General features: G+C 54.6%; 1 protein-coding gene across 8 annotated transcripts in view; it reads left to right on the top strand.

Annotated features, from left to right (window-relative positions):
• The window catches only part of PTPRS (protein tyrosine phosphatase receptor type S), a 142,044-nt gene that overhangs the window by 35,783 nt on the left and 90,485 nt on the right, over window positions 1-15,776 (top strand). For all 8 annotated transcript variants that reach the window (XM_063403602.1, XM_063403603.1, XM_063403601.1 and 5 more), the window contains one exon: window positions 14,666-14,833. In XM_063403602.1, coding sequence (XP_063259672.1) covers window positions 14,746-14,833 — 88 coding nt within the window. In that variant the 5' untranslated portion in view covers window positions 14,666-14,745. The remainder of the gene's footprint in view (window positions 1-14,665; window positions 14,834-15,776) is intronic.

Raw genomic sequence — 15,776 nt, 5'->3', positions numbered from 1 at the left:
AACAAGCCAGTTCTACCAACAAGTAATTTGCTTTTTGGCACCTGGATATCACTTAGAGGTTGTTTGCTACTCTGTTTCATGGATTAAATCTCCCTTTCTGTTGATTAGGCTTGAAAGTATACAAAGACCAAACATCAAAGAACATTCTTACTTAAGAAAATTTTACATATTCCACATTTTGCAACAGCTGGGCGCAAGGGCCAGGTTTTCTGGAGGTGGTAGAGATGTGCTCCAGCCTTTGGCTGGGATGTGCCCTGACCTGCACTTGGCTCCACAGGGAGGAAAGACATTTAAAAAGAGTTTCCACCTTCGTTCCTTCACCCTGCTCACGAGTGGGGAACCTGCAAGGAGAGTCTCAGTTTTCTCTGCATTTCCTTTTCCTTCAGAGCAGCCCTGATTTCCAGCTGTAATCCAGAAGTGCACGATGTAGGATATGGTCCTCAATGTGCCTCTGTGTGCTGCCTAAAATGATCTTCTTGTTCTGCAGCAGAAAGGGAGAAGCAGGACCATTTTCTTTTCATTGCCTTATTTTAATACAGACAAGCTTAACATTTGGGGTGTTTTTTTCTTTTAAAGCATTTACTTTAAACCCCCCCAAAGCTCTGTGTTGGCAGTTTTCTGTCCCCACACTTGCATGGTTCCCTGTGATTGCACAAGGAGGTTCCTCCAGGTGGGACCTCATTTTTCAAGCACTTCCGACTCCATCCCTGGAGTCCTGATGTTCTTGGGATCTGGAGCCTGTATTTGGGGTGAGTCCAGCCAAGTCTTTGCTTGAGAGGGAAATCAAAGGTCTTGATGATGGGAAGAAGCCTGACAGCTGGAGCTGGGAGATAGGAGAGGGACTCAGGAGAAAACAACTGGGATTGGATGAGGAAATTTGGGCTTCAAATCCATCTCCAGCTGCAGTTTGTGGAATAGTTTTGCAGAGCCTTCCCCCAGCCTCCCTCCTGCAGTTTAACCCTCCACATGGCTGAGTGCTGGAGATGGGGGATTTCCCCCTCCCCCTTCCTCACGGCTCCCAGTATAAATACATGGAGCAAAGCCGCCAGCTCTGTTTATTGAACACAAATAGAAGATAAAATAGTGGAAAACTAATTTTTTCATGCTCATTGGTGGGAAAGATTAAAATTATGCAAATCCTCGGCAGCGAGCTTGGTGCAGAGATAAGGGGATGTTCAAGTCAGCTGGCTGCCTGCTAATTCACTCATTGAAAACGAAATGAGCAGGAAAGCTGCGAGCGGCGTCACCGGCCCCTCACGGCGCTGGGATTTCTGTGCTGGGAGGAAGCTGAACAAAGAAAAGCCTTTTTTGGAGGCGTGCAGGATCCATGCTGAGATGCTCAGCCCGGGCTCACGTGTCTGCCCAGTGCCTGGGGAGCTCGGGGATGCAGCACCTCCACCTTGGCCAGGATGAATCTCCATCATTGTGCAATGGCCTGAAAGCCCCTGCCGTGGTGGTTCTGGGGGTGAATCAGGTGAAATCTGCCACCCTGATCCCTCAGTTGGATTCCATAAGCAGAGCAAGGCTGGGAATTGAGTGGGAAACCACCTAATGTGAGCAATGCTGGTCTTGGTGCTGCACCAGTGGCTCTGGGGCTGCAGGAGGCACGGTGGGCTCAGCAGGACGTTCACTAACGTGGTACAAAGGGCTCTGCAAGGCAGGGGAAGGGCAGGTCCCTGGATCTGGGCTTCCCCCACGATCCCAGTGCTGCCATCGAGGAACCAGTGCCCATCCCTCCCACCCATCTCCCCCTGCTTTGTAGTGGGAACGGCTCTCGAAATTCCCCGCGTGGGCATGTTAATGAATTCTTGCAAAGCAACTGTGCTCTGGGGGTTTTGCTGGGATGAAAGGCCCGTGTGTGTGTCTGGGGAGGAGCAGGGTATGTGCAGATGTGTTTGTGGTCAGGAAGAAGTGAGTGAAGCAGCATCCCATTGCCCTCTGGCTCCAGGTCTGACTCAGCCCTGAGCTTTGGCTGAAGGGAACGTAACTCCTTCAGACCCAGCTGAGCCTGCAGGGCTGGAGAGAATTGAGTGGCCACCTCTGCAGAGGTATTAGGGTGAAAAGTGGGGGTTTTTGCTCATTGTGCTGCTGGCTTTGCCCAGCACAGGCTCCTCAGGCTGTGCATTTATTTCTTGGGATCTCTCAAGATGTTCCAGGCACAGGGGAGACCAAAAACCCCCACAAAATCCCCCACAAAACCTTTCAAAGCAGCTGAAGCTGCCGACCATGCAAAGGCACCCAGGAAATGATGACGACTGCTCATTGTGCTGGGAGAGGGACCTGGTGCCAGCGAGTGTTTTTGGAAGGGTTTGTCTCACTTCCTGTCAAATCAATATTTATTCACAAATCTATTTGTTTGCTTTTGTCATTGAAAACTCTTGTGGGCTTTTTTTGTGTGTGTGCGTTGTTTTTTTCCCCTTGTGTATTTTTGGCTGCACAGTGCTGGCGAGAGGGGCTGCCACAGCCTTTCCTGGCTCCAGTCGTTCCAGCTGCTTCTCCTAACCCGTGGTTTGAGCCTCTTTTGTGAGGTGGGACCTGCCTGGCAGCTCTCCTGGGCCTGGGCACAGCTTCCTCCCCGCTGCCCCCACGTGCCTTTGGGCTGGAGGCGATGATGGATAGGAAGGGGTTGACCTTAGTGAACATGAGCAGTGTTTTTCCATTCCTGTGTTATGGATCACGGTGGAACAGGGGTGTGGAAGAGATCAGCTACCCCCCAAAACCACAGGATCACAGAGTGTTTGGCTTGGCAGGACATTAAAGCCCATCCCATCCCCTGCCATGAGCAGGGCCACTTCCCACTGTCCCAGGGTGCTCCAAGCCTGTCCAGCCTGGCCTTGGACACTGCCAGGGCTGGGGCAGCCTCAGCTGTGGTCCTGCTCGCCTTTCACCATGCCCACCAACCTTCCCCTTCCCTTCTTTTCCATTTACTGCCAGTGAAACAAATAATGGCTGTAGCCTCGCCCTCCCTCAGCTGCTCTCCCTCTCCTCCTGCATCCCCTGACTCATTCCCGGTGCCATCCTCTGCTGTTTGCTCTCCCTGCCCCTGCTCTCCCCTCCTCTCTGGTTCGTTTGTGCTGCCGTGGTGCTCAGCGTGTGGGCAGGGGTGGGCTGCAGCCCCTCTCCCTCCCTGCCAGGGTCGGGGCTGTTGGCCCAGCCCTTTGCACCTGCCCAAGGCTGCAGGATGGGGACGGTGCCCTGACAGGGCTGCAGGTGGAATAAAACAGGGATTTTAGAGCCAGCTGAGGACCTGCTCTGCTCCAGGGTGTGGGGAGAGCTTTGCCTCCTCCTGGGTTTGTCTGCTGAGCCCCATAGCTGGAATATTATTTATCTGCCCCCAGCCAAATCACGCAAAGCTAAATTGAGCTGTGGCAGGCGAAAGTGTGAAGCGTATTATTAGGAACAGGGAGCTCTTGTTCCACAGCTGCTGCTGCTGCTGCCGTTGGTAATTAATGTTTGAGGAATTGCAGATCTTCATTAGGAGAACAATTAGATTAACGAGAGAGCTCGAGCCGAGGCTGTAGTGGGAAAGGGCTGGAGGGAGGCTTTAAAAACAAAATAAAATCCCTCCCTGGCACCCTGCCTCACTGCTCCAGAGACGTGCTGATGCTCTTGCAGGCTCTGGGAGGAGACTGGCCCGTGACAGGCACTCACAGACTTGTGCTGGGGAGGAGCTGTGGGGGCTTCCTTACGGGAGGAAAGAAGCAATCCATGACTGCCATAAATATTTCAGGCAGCCCAGCACCCATCGCTGGCCCACAGCACAGGGTTATTAGCAGAGAGAGCTTTGGGCAGAGGCTGCTCAGGGCTCTGCAAGGTCCTGGCCTTGCATCGTTAAAAGCTTTAATTGGTGTCCTTGTTGCTGGAATCACTGACCCCTTCCAGGCAAGAGCACCCTGGCCACGAGGTATCACCTGCAGGGCCTGGGCTTAATTCAGGCCGATAAACAGGCCTGAAGTTGAGGGATTTAAGGTGCTTCTTAATAATATTCTTTCAGCAAGAGTTGTCTGGGGCTCCCCCCCCCCTGCATTCCTCTCTGTGCCCTGCCCCATGCTGGGTCCATCCATGAACCTGCAGCAGCTTTGCCCTCACACAGGGAAGGTGCTCACAGCTGGCTGATGAGCAGGATGCAGCAGGAATTCACTCAGGATAAATGAACCATTTAGAGAGGTTGTAAAATCACAGAAAGTAACGACAGAAGGGAGGTTGGAAGGTCAATTAGTCCCTCTCGCTGGCCCAAGGCAGCAGCGAGTGTTTGGAAGGTGCTGGAGGCAGATGCATGCCTGGCCTTCCTAAAAACCTGCAGTGGAGGTGTCCCCATCCCTGGGCTGTTCCCTGGCTGTGGCCCCACTGCTGGCTCAGCCCCACACAGCCTCTCCTATGGGGCACCAGCAATGTCCTCCCACCGGGAGATGCTCCAAGCACCCCCCTGGACCAGCCACGCCAGCTTCTGGTGAAAGGGATGGAATGGAGGCTTTTCATCTTTTCTGGTTTTAGGAAATGGAACCACTCTTGTTCTCCAGCCAGGTGGGAACCCCTGAGTGCTGCCAACAGGTCTGAGCTGGGATGGTTCCACCTTCTAGGGGAAGGTGTCCCTGCCCGTGGCAGGGGATGGGAACAAGAGGATCCCTAAGGTCCCTTCCAACCCGAATCACTCTGGGATTCTGAGGGGGAGACTGTGGGTCAGCTCCCAAAAGCAGAGAGAGTTGGGTACAGGGTGTTATAAATCCCAAAGGTGTTGGGAAGCTCAGCTCCCACTCAGCCATGTCTGCCCCCAGCCCCAGGAGAAAGCTGGGAGTTTTGCCTTTCAGGGGACAGCAGATTTCTCCCTTCGATAATTGATGGGGACAAAGAAGTTGCATTTCCTGGTGACTCCAGATGGTGCAGTGACAATAAAGCCATTTTCTGCAATATGGTGGCTTCTGCGTGTCCGAAGGAGAGATTTGTGGTTGGAGCTGTTCCTGTTTGGCTCGGTGCCCCTGAGGATGGAGGAGTCACCCCGAGCGCTGGCTGAGGGTGCCCTGGGAAGCTCCTGCAGCCGTCGTGAGCAAGAGGGGAAGAATCTGCTGTTGTGAGGCAGTGCTCTGCCTTGCCCTGCCTGAAATGGAGGACACACAGCACCCTCCCCGCTGGCCAGGCACAGCCCTTTGCCTGTGGATCGTCCTCCCCTGCCCAGGAAATATTATTGCATGTTTAATTCATGGCACTGCAAAAACATCGCCGCGAACGCTCAGCCAGCCTCCTCGGAAAAATCTCCCTGCCTGATCCTTCTGATGATTGACTGCTACAAAGACACCGAGATGATCTCAGCAGCTTGTCAGAAAAAGCCCTTATGTTGGTTTAAAGTAAAATATGAAACGATGTGCCAAGCAGGTGGAGGCTTTCTGAATGTTGGGTAACGGGAAGGTTCTCCCATGGTGCTCTCACAAGCTCCTTTCCTACAGCCTGCTCCAGCAGGGATGTTATCAATCTCCAAATGCTTATAAATGTTTTAAGGCACCTCTGATGCATGCCTGGTGTGCCTGGGCTGTGCATGGGCTGCTGTGTCCCAGCCAGTGGAAGCAGCCACCTCTGGGCTGGGATGTCTGGACCGGCCTCTGCTCGGAGCACAAAGGGAGGAACACCAGATTCAGCAGAAGCAACCCAGCTGGGTGAGATCAGGCTAGCAGGCAGGAGCTGGAGTACTGTGAACGTGGTGTCATCCCAGGTTCTGCCTCGTTACCAGCCTCTTAATTTTGCATCTTGTTCGGCAGATGAAGATGGCAGCAGAGCCCTGCCTGGCTGTGCTGCTCGGCTTGGAAGCGCCCCTGGCTTGTGCCACCTGGGGGCTGCTGCTCCTTGGTGTGGTTTGTGGGACTGCAGTCAATGTGTGAGGGTAATTTCTGGAGGCACCCGCTGCAGCTGGGGCTCTCTGCAAGGATGTGACAAGAGCCAGAGGCTTCCCCAGACAGACAGCCCAGAATTAAATCAGAGGGAAAGCAAGCACGGAGCGTGGACGTGGCCTCCTGACCCCACTGCTGACCTTGAGCAGTGCAGCCTAAGACTCTGTCCAGTCTGTTCTGGTGTCTACTGGTCTGCAGGGCTCCACCAGCCCAAGCAGTGACCCAGCATCCTCCCAGCTTAGCTCTTAAATTCAGATGAGATCATGCCAGCAAGTGATGGATGGGGTTTTTTCTTTCTCTCCTCCTTTCTTAATCTCCCCTGGCTGGTGGGTCTGAGACACAGGATTCCTGCCAGAGCAAGGGAAGGGATTTGCTCATCTTCTGTCTTGCAAGCTCAAACCCAAATCCTCTTTATGGAATTTAACCCCCTGTGTTGGCTGGCAGGGCTGGAGCGCCTGGCACATGCGGAGGGAATGAAAGCTGAAGGAGAAGCAGGGTGAGCTCCAGAGGGGAGGCCCAGGAATGACATCTCGGTGCCCAAGGGGTGCACCCTGAGTGGGGCTTGGTGGCAGCCCCATGATTTGATTTGGTCCTGGGGTGGGCACAGGCACTGCTGGCCTGTGGCTGTGGGAGCCGTGTTGCCCCGTGTCCTCCCGAGGGGCGGCCGCAGCCCAGGGAAGACAACATTTCCTAATAACCTTGATTAGCTTTCCTTGCTGGTCACTAATCAGCAAGATGCAAGCCGTGGTGATGAAGCCAGCTCTGCGCTAGGGACAAAGAAAGACAAGCCTCTTTATCCTTCTTACTGCGGCTCAGCATCCCGTCCTCGCCTGCAGGATTTGCTGGGGTGCCCGTGTGGCTGCCACTCAGCCCCAGCTCCTCCATCCCTTCCTCACTGGAGCACAGTTCTGCCTCCTCCATGGGTGTGAGGAAAGCAAACAGCTCATCAGCTGCGCTGTTGCCACAACGATTTTCATTTACCATCAAATGGCAATTAGGAAAAGCTTTGCATGTTTTCTTCACTACTTTTATTTCCTGTCATTTGTTTTTACTGATGAGCAGAGTGCTCTGCCCAGGGACTGCAGCAATCCCATGGCATCTCCCAGCCCAGGGATGTGCAAACAAGAGTGGCCATGAGGTCTACAGGCCATAAAAAGGAAATTTATTTCTTTTCTTTTTTGTTTCCCAAGGCTCTTGGCTTGCCTGTATGTTTGCTAGGGATGTTCCTGGGCTGGAATTCATGTGAAAGGAGGGAAGGTTCCTCTGCGTCTCAGGTATGGGAGACCCTAAAGATGATAAGCAGGGAGTTAAATTTTCCTCTGCCATTCCCAACTGCTGAACACAAAGGGAGTCCCTGCGCAGACCTGGCAGAGCAGTTTGGAGGGTGGAGAAGGTCACAAGATGCAGCAGCATCCAAATTTCTGTGTGAAGGGAGCAGAAAGCCAAAGCTGGAGGGATTAGCCTGGTCACAGGGCCTGATGCCATCTGGATGGGCTCTTCCCAGTCCAGGTCATCTTCATGCCATGCTGCAAGCCAGGAAAGCACCAGTTCCTCATTGTTCAGTGGTTTTCTCATATGTTCTTAGTTGGACATGCACAGATGTGAGGCCAGGCAGTCTTTCCTCCCCAGGAATGTGGAGCTGATCTGAACCTGCATTTGATCTCAGAAAAAGGCTTTTCCTTAGCTTGGAGTCCAGACATGAGAAAGGCTGTTGCACTTTTGTTGGTGTGGGCAGCAAAAGCATCTGGTCGGTTGGGGTCTTTGTTGAGTTTTTGTCTTTTTAGTCTTTTTTCCCTCTGCTGTGTTCAGTAACCCAGTGTCAGCCATCAGCCCTGGTCCCAGGCTTGGGGTGCAGGTGCTTTGGGAGGGGGTGCTGGTGGTTTTGGCAGTGCCTGTGTCAGGAGCTGCTGTTGTTCCGTGGCTGACGGACGGTTCTTCACCCGGCGCTGTCGGCGCGAGCGCGGAGACGATGCAGGCTGTGCCCCAAGGAGCTCCCAGCCTGTCAGGCAGCTGAGCTGGGGCTAATGATGAATGACTCCCTAAATAAATAAATAAAGCTCAGAGGCAGGGAAAAAGAAACGTGAAGTATTACCCTGCTCCACAAGGCAATTTAGTCGACAGTTCCTGATGCCGTGGGGCGCTCGGCGCAGGCTGCGCTGCTTTGCTGGGAGGTGCTGAAGGACGGCTGTGTTTGTGTGGGAGCCAGGGGATGGGGACTGGGAGCCAGGGGATGGGGACTGTGGGAGCCAGGGGATGGGGACTGTGGGAGCCAGGGGATGGGGACTGTGGGAGCCAGGGGATGGGGACTGTGGGAGCCAGGGGATGGGGACTGTGGGAGCCAGGGGATGGGGACTGGGAGCCAGGGGATGGGGACTGTGGGAGCCAGGGGATGGGGACTGGGAGCCAGGGGATGGGGACTGTGGGAGCCATGGGATGGGGACTGTGGGAGCCAGGGGATAGGGACTGTGGGCCTGGGTCAGATCCTTCCCTCTGTGCGTCCTGCAGGAGAGCCCAGCCCTGCAGAGAAGCCTCATCTCCTGCTCTGTGCTGGCCCAGGAGGCTCCTGGGATTTCTGGTTCTGGTGGTGCCTCCATCTCGACTCACAGCAGGGTCCTTTCAGGTCCTTCCTCCTCCTCCTCCTCCTCCTCCTGGTGCTGTCCCCGCTGGCTGCGGCGCTGCCCCCGTGCCCTGTCCGTGCTGGGCTGCACCTGCTGAGTGCTCCTGACCCATCCCTGCCTGTCACAGCTGTCACTGCGGGCCACAGGGACAGGGAAATTAATTCCTCCTGACGATCCAAAGATCCAAACCCAGCCCGGAGCTCTCCCGGCTCGTTTCTCCTGCAGTGACCACAGCTTAACCCTCGCTGTGCCATCGCAGCCCCGGGCACGGAGCAGCATCCCTGGGAACAGCCACACGGCTGAGCCCCACAGTGCCCCTTGTGCCTGGTGCTTGGGGACAGTGCTGGGCACTTCACACACCTGGGAGGACCAGAAATGCCACAGGGGAAAGGAAGAGAGAGAGAGGGAGAGGGGCTGTGTGTGTGTGTGTACATGCAAACAGCAAGCTGTCGTAGTGTGCAGCTTCCTCTGGTTTCCCACATTGTAAAAAGGGATAATACTGTCATATTAAAGCACTTGGAGATCTGGGGATGAAAAGCGGCGAGTAGGACCGAGACAGGCCTGATCAAAGCTCTTTTTTTTCTCCATCTGTGTTTGTTTCCCCATGGAAGATAATACTCTGCCTCTTTCTTGTAAATATTTTTTTAAGATCTAAGTAACTCCGTGATAGATAAACAGCCATGCTTCAGTCTGAAGGATCTCTGCTGCCTGCTCTAATTGTGTTTGCCAAACCCCTGGCCTGCCTTCGGGAGTAGCTTGGGGAGCTGCATTCCAGCCCAGAGGAGAAACTGTGTCCAGCAGCTTTGGGTGGAAGGCACTGGCTTGGAAATGCTCCATCACCTCCTTTTTTTTGGGGCAGGATCAGGTGTCTTTTGAGATCTGCATAGCTGGTGGAGCTTGGTGTGGCTGCCCCATCCCTGCAAGTGTCCCAGGCCAGGCTGGCTGGGGCCATCCCTGGCTGTGGCAGGGGGGGTGGAACGAGGTGATCTCTGAGGTTCTTTCAGCCCAAACCACGCTGTAATTCCATGGCAGGGGCTGGGCAGGCTCCAGAGCCAGCTCTGCACGTGGGCATCTCCCCTTTCCCCAGCACCAACGGGGAAGGTGCCCGGGTGGGCTCCTGGGCCAGGTCCCTGCCCAGCCCTGGTGGGGCTGGGTTTGCCAAGGACAGGGTGTTGGAGAGGAGCAAGCTGGAATTGTGGGGTAGTGAATTCAAATTTCATCTCTGCCCTCCCCAGGGGAGGTGACAAATGAGCTGGTGGTTGTGCTAAAAGCTTTTCTTTCTCTCTTTAAAGAGGTTGCTGGGAGGAAATGAAGTGACCCACTGACCTCTGTTAATACGCAGCACAAACGAAGCTGGTGCTGCTGGAAGGAAGAGCCCTCAGTGCAGCCCTCTGCCTGCAAGGTGTTTGCTTCCATTGATGTGTCTAATGGGAGCAATTCTCCCACAGCAGCTGCTGAAAATGAAGATATTTAATCATCTCCTAGATCCGAGTAGAAGTTTTTGCAGAGGATTTCTTTAAAAATGTTCTTTTCACAGGCAGGTGAAACAGACAAGAAGCCCAAGTGCTTTTTTTTTTGTGATTTTTTTTACCAAGTTGTCATGTTGCAATGAATCTGAAATGAATGCATGGTCCCTCCCTCCTGATTTTTTTTCAGATGCAGAGCAAATGTTTCAATTACCAGCTCCATGGGGGCTAAGAACGAGTAACATATGGCAAAATGTTGCCCAGAGGGGTTGTGGACTCCCCATCCCTGGGAGTGCTCAGGGCCCTGCTGGACAGGGCTCTGAGTAACCTGGTCTAGAGGAAGGTGTCCCTGTCACTGACAGGTTGGAGCAGCACGGTCTCTAAGGGCCCTTGCCACCCAAACATTCTGTGTTTCTGTGGAAACCCTTGCAGAGTTGTGGCCCATCCCAGTGTCTGTCACTGTGCACACACTGCCCTTTGCAGCACTTCCCTCTTTAGGCAGTGAGGACCAAACCCCTCCTCCTGTATCCCCTCAATACCCAAAGTAGCTTAAGGGAGTTTGGTGTCCAGCACCCTCTGAAATGGGAGTTGCTGGGGGCAAAATCTTCAAAAGCATCTTAGCAGCTTAGGTTAAGTCCCTTTGACTCCCAGGGGATCTTAAGCTCTTAAGAAATGTAGGTGCTTGAGAGCATTTCACCCTCTGTGCCTCGCTCCCCGGGGTCCCTGGCTCGGTCCTGGCTGCAGGAGCTGCACTGGGGAGCTGCTCCTGCAAACACTTCTCAGTTTTATTATTTTTAATAATGCTCTCCAAGACCCCGTGCTCGGTGCTTACAAGCTGCACACATGGCCTTGCTTAGAGCTGGAGATTAGGCAGCACACAAGAATGAATGTCTTACAGGAGCTCTTTTACTGTAAGAATTAATCTTATTCCTGAAATGTGACCGTATCTAGCACAAATCTGACCCCACTGGGGGCCATGGCTTCACTTAATTGCATTCTTTAGCAAGGATTGAGGTCTATTAGGTGGTTTGCTTGTGTTGCAGGGGATCCTGTGCCAGAGAATTTAGCCAGGGTTTGCAGGTCCGTGGAGCAGCACAGGAAGAGGGCCATTATGTTGGCTTGGCTGGTGCCAGGAGCTTGGCTGGGTGCTCAGAGACAGGCAGGGGAGAGCAAACCTGCTCCAGAGAGCGCAGGCAAGGTAAGCTGTGCCCTGAGGAGGGGAGAGGATGGGTGACAGAGCCTTTGGCACCAGGCCTTCCATCAGAACAGTTCCCACTGGATTTCAGCCTCTGTGGCAGCTGGGTTCCAGCAGGGCGAGTTCTGCACTGGAGGCAGGAATCGTGCAGGGGATGAGTCTGCTCCTATTGCCAGGGCCCTACCAAGGAAGCAGAGCAAACTCTGCCCCTGCCTGTCCTCCACACCTGCAGGGAGCCAGGTGGGTGCACATCCTGCAGTCCTGAGGCCCCGGCTCGGGGCAGCCAGTGAGGTACCTGCTCTGAAGGATGAGTTGCTGGATTGGAGCTGACATGTCCTAATATCTCTGCCAGCACTTTCTGTCTCCGTCAAGGGCTCGGGGAGCACATTAGCACCGGAGTGGAAGTGTCACCCTCTGGCATCTCCTTCTCTAATCTTGGAGCTGTTGCTGTATCCCCTTTACCAGACCTTCTCCATCGGAGCCCATTATAAGGCATGAAAGCCGTGCTGGGTGTGGGAGAGCGGCGCTGCCAGGCTCCTCTCTCGGGGGGGAGGCAGAACATTTCCCTGGCATTTGGTTCCCTGCCTTCAGCTCCGTCCTGGGGGCACTTTGGGGATGTGCTGCAGGGAGCAGTGCAGGCTTGGCTGCTCTCAGCTGTAGAGGATCATTGGTGCCGTGTTTGGGGAGCACCCGAGGCTCCAGAAGATGTTTGGTGGCATTTTTGGCACAGGTGGGGGTGGTTATACTGCTCTGATAAAGAAAAATAAGAGTTTCTGAAATGGTGGCTGAGCCAGCGTGGTTTGTTAGGTTTTATTTTAATATGGGCACCTAAAATAGTCGGGTGGATTCTTGCTCTCTCCAACGCCAGCCTTGCTGGTGGGAACGGGAGCTGCGTGACTGAAGGGGGAAGAAGGGAGAGCCAGGGAGCTGCAGCGTGGCTCCATTTGCTGTGCTGGCATGGATGCCACATCCCCAGTTTAATTAACAGTTCCCATCACAGCTATTCACGATGTTCCCTCTCTCTGCTCGCCCCTGACAGCAACAAAAGAAACCCCAATGTGTTGTTCTGTGCCCTGGAACCCTGCAAACCCCGTGCTAGGGCTGGCTGGAGCCTCTCTGTGTTTCTCTAAGTGTGTCTAGAACAAACATTTGAAGAGATTCCCAGTGATCGGATGCAGATTTTTTCCTCTTTTCTGTTTCAGTATTTATGCTCGTTTTTCATGAGCCGGCACTGAAGCACGGTGGATCTGGGCTAGCACAGAGCACACAGCACAGGCTTTGTAATCCTCAAAGTGCAAGTCCAAAGCTTCTCTCTGAAAAGTTGTTCTTTAGGGCTAAGTACATATGGGGACTTCTTGTTTATCCTGGCTTTTCTTTTAATTCTGCACAGTTCAGCCTTGGAGAGTTAATGGGACAGAAAAAGATTAAAATGCCCCTTCACACGGCCTGTCCTGATGGTCTCCCACCCTGATGTGTGTCAGAAAGCTTAAACAGCCTCACTATCCCCTTAGTCCTTTCAAAGCCTTTGATCATTGTACAATATCTCCTACCTGGCTTTCCTCCAAAAGGTGATAAACCCTGGGTTTGATTTCTAATTGGAGTAACGATAGCGGGAAGGAATCTGTCAGATCTGAGCGCATCCCTCCACAGCTCTGGCCCATTATCCCGTGCTCAGTGTCTGGCTGATGGGAAGCCTCTGAGCTGCCGACCCCACGAGCAGCTTGTGGCTGCAGCCTTCGCTCCATTTTCAGCCCTTCTGGGGCAAATCTCAGTCTGTGGCTGAGGGAAGCGTTTGCCAGTATTGACACACGGGGCTGGGGCGGTGGCTAAGAATACAGCTGCCGTAATGCCATCCCAGCTTTGCGCAGGGATCAGGATAAAGCTGTAAGCACGGAGCTCCCTTTGGAGCCAGGAGTTGTCTCCATGGAAATGCGCTGGCAGGGTGAGGGGAGCAGGCTGGTGCTGAGCTGGATCTCCCCTGCACAGCCCTGCTGATCTGCTGGTTCTGTCCTGCTGCCACGTCCAGGGCAGAACTGCTCGGGAGAAAATCTCTCCCACCCCCTGTGGAGGCTGCATTTGCTTGATCCATCAGGATCATCTGTGGCACCCCCTGCTCCCGGTATTCCCTTTTCCAGTTTTGTGTAGCTCAGTAACACAGTTCCTCTGTGTGGTGCAAGTGGGGAAACTGAGGCACCGGGTAGGGCAGAGGCTCTCAGACGTGCAGAGCAGCTGCTGCAAGCCCAGCCTTGCTGGAGCCTTTCCAGTGTGGGTTTCCTGTGCAAGAGGGGCTCTGGGACACCCACAGTGACACCAGACTGAGGGTCAGGGCTGCTGTGTTGGGCAGGAGGATCCCTCCCCAGACCACACGGGTCCTCAGCAGACAAAAGGGGACCCAGCAAAGGCATCTCCTCTTTCATCTGCCCTCTTGGGGGGTATTTGATTCCCTCCTTGATGGGTTTTTCATGTGTGAGGTTTCAGCTTTGCTTCTTCGCCCTGTGCTTTTAGAAGAATCCCCTTTCAGAGGGTCCCTGGGCCCTGTCGGGTCCGATCCCTTCACACCCCGTGGCTCGGTGCTGCTGGGCCAGCGCTGCCTCACGGGCTGGGGAGGGAGAGAACCCTGCAGGTGCCAAACTTCAACCTTCAGACGTGGGCTCTGGTGGTGCCTCCGAGTGTGCTTCTCCTTTCTGTGCTGTCCCCTCCCTCCGTGAGTGCCCCCAGAGACTGCCCATGGGCTGCCAGGCATGTGTCCCATGGCCTGGCAGGCGTGTGTCCCATGGCCTGCCAGGCGTGTGTCCCATGGCCTGCCAGGCGTGTGCCCCATGGCCTGCCAGGCGTGTGCCCCATGGCCTGCCAGGTGTGTGTCCCATGGCGCTGGGCTCCCCCCATTGGATCTGGGCTCTGCCCGTGGGGCCAGGCGGGTGCTTGGTGCCCCGTGTCCCTGTAGGGCAGAGAGCTGCCCCTCAGAGCTGTCCCTCAGAGCTGCCCCTCAGAGCTGTCCCTCAGAGCTGCCCCTCAGAGCTGTCCCTCACAGCTGCCCCTCAGAGCTGCCCCTCAGAGCTGTCCCTCAGAGCTGTCCCTCAGAGCTGCCCTCAGAGCTGCCCCTCAGAGCTGCCCTCAGAGCTGTCCCTCAGAGCTGCCCCTCAGAGCTGTCCCTCACAGCTGCCCCTCAGAGCTGCCCCTCAGAGCTGCCCTCAGAGCTGTCCTCAGAGCTGCCCCTCAGAGCTGCCCTCAAAGCTGTCCCTCAGAGCTGCCCTCAGAGCTGTCCCTCAGAGCTGTCCCTCAGAGCTGCCCCTCAGAGCTGTCCCTCAGTGCCCCTCAGAGCTGCCCTCAGAGCTGTCCCTCAGAGCTGTCCCTCAGAGCTGTCCCTCAGAGCTGCCCTCAGAGCTGTCCCTCAGAGCTGTCCCTCAGAGCTGCCCTCAGAGCTGTCCCTCAGAGCTGTCCCTCAGAGCTGTCCCTCAGAGCTGCCCTCAGAGCTGTCCCTCAGAGCTGTCCCTTTGTGCCCCACAGGTGCTGACAAGGCTGGGGAGACGCCGCAGTTCCCGCTGAGCCGGAGCCTGTCCGGCTGGGGCCGAAGGCCTTTGCAGAGGATGAGGATCCTTCCCAGCCCTGGAATGTCTTCGCTGGTCTCCCTCGTGAACGTCCTCTCCGTGCTGCTGATGGACTGCCTCGCTGAAAGTGAGTGGCTCTGCTGTCCCCTGCCCCTTTTTTCACCCTTCTCCTTTCATCGTTGAAGTGAAGCTCAATACCTGATGGAGTGTTTCATTTTCCAACATCCTTAACTTTCCACCAGTGCCTTCCTATTGTTCCCAGCCCCGCCTCGGAGGGACACAGGGCAGCTGGGTCCTCACAGCCTGCTTTGAGTCCTGGGTTACCCCCAAGGCTGCCAAAGAGCTGGAGGGAAGGGAGGGAACTGCCTGGCAGGTCTTGCCAGAGCCTTCTCCCACCTTCTCCCAGCCCCGTCTGCACCCAGCTCGCCCATGCTGTCCTCTCCTGCCTTTCAGGCTCTGTCAGACACTGGTGACCATTGTCATGTTACTTTCTGGGGCTGGATTCCAAACAGCATTTCAAGAAAGAATATTATGTTTCTCCTTCCCCTGAGTGAACGAGTTCCAGTTCAACACAGTTTTTATCTTTGCTGCCTTTCAATTCCTGCTTTAAAAAATGAAAAGGGGAAGGGAAAAAAAACCCGTGAAAATCTTCAGCGACTTGAATGTAATGTTCCTTCGACATGAAGGCTGATCACTTGGGATCAGTGGGGAATAGACTTTTCCAGGCTGATTGAATTATGACTTTCTTTTCCTCCCCAGCAAAGCTGCTTGAAGCTGGTGAGGGCTGCTCTGGTCAGCGTAGCCCTTGACAGCTTTTACTGTAATCACTTCGTTATCAGGGTTTATTGCGCTGGCGCGGATTGAACGGATCCACGGCCTCTCCTTGCTGGAGATGTTTTTGGATCGGCGCTTTCTGTCCTCTCTGCAGTGGGCAGCTGGGGATGTGTTTGCCCTTGCCTCTCTCCTGAGTTTTGCTGGGTTCATGCTTAATCCCTCTTTGCAGAGGAACATTCGTGTGCAGAAAGATAATGTTTTCTTTTATTCTTTTTCGTTTCATAAGCCTGGGAGGT

Source organism: Prinia subflava, chromosome 8 (genome assembly GCF_021018805.1).
Source record: "Prinia subflava isolate CZ2003 ecotype Zambia chromosome 8, Cam_Psub_1.2, whole genome shotgun sequence".
In the NCBI taxonomy this organism is placed as follows: Eukaryota; Metazoa; Chordata; class Aves; order Passeriformes; family Cisticolidae; genus Prinia; species Prinia subflava.
The sequence above is the reverse complement of the archived record's forward strand: the minus strand, read 5'-3'. Positions and strand labels throughout refer to the sequence as shown.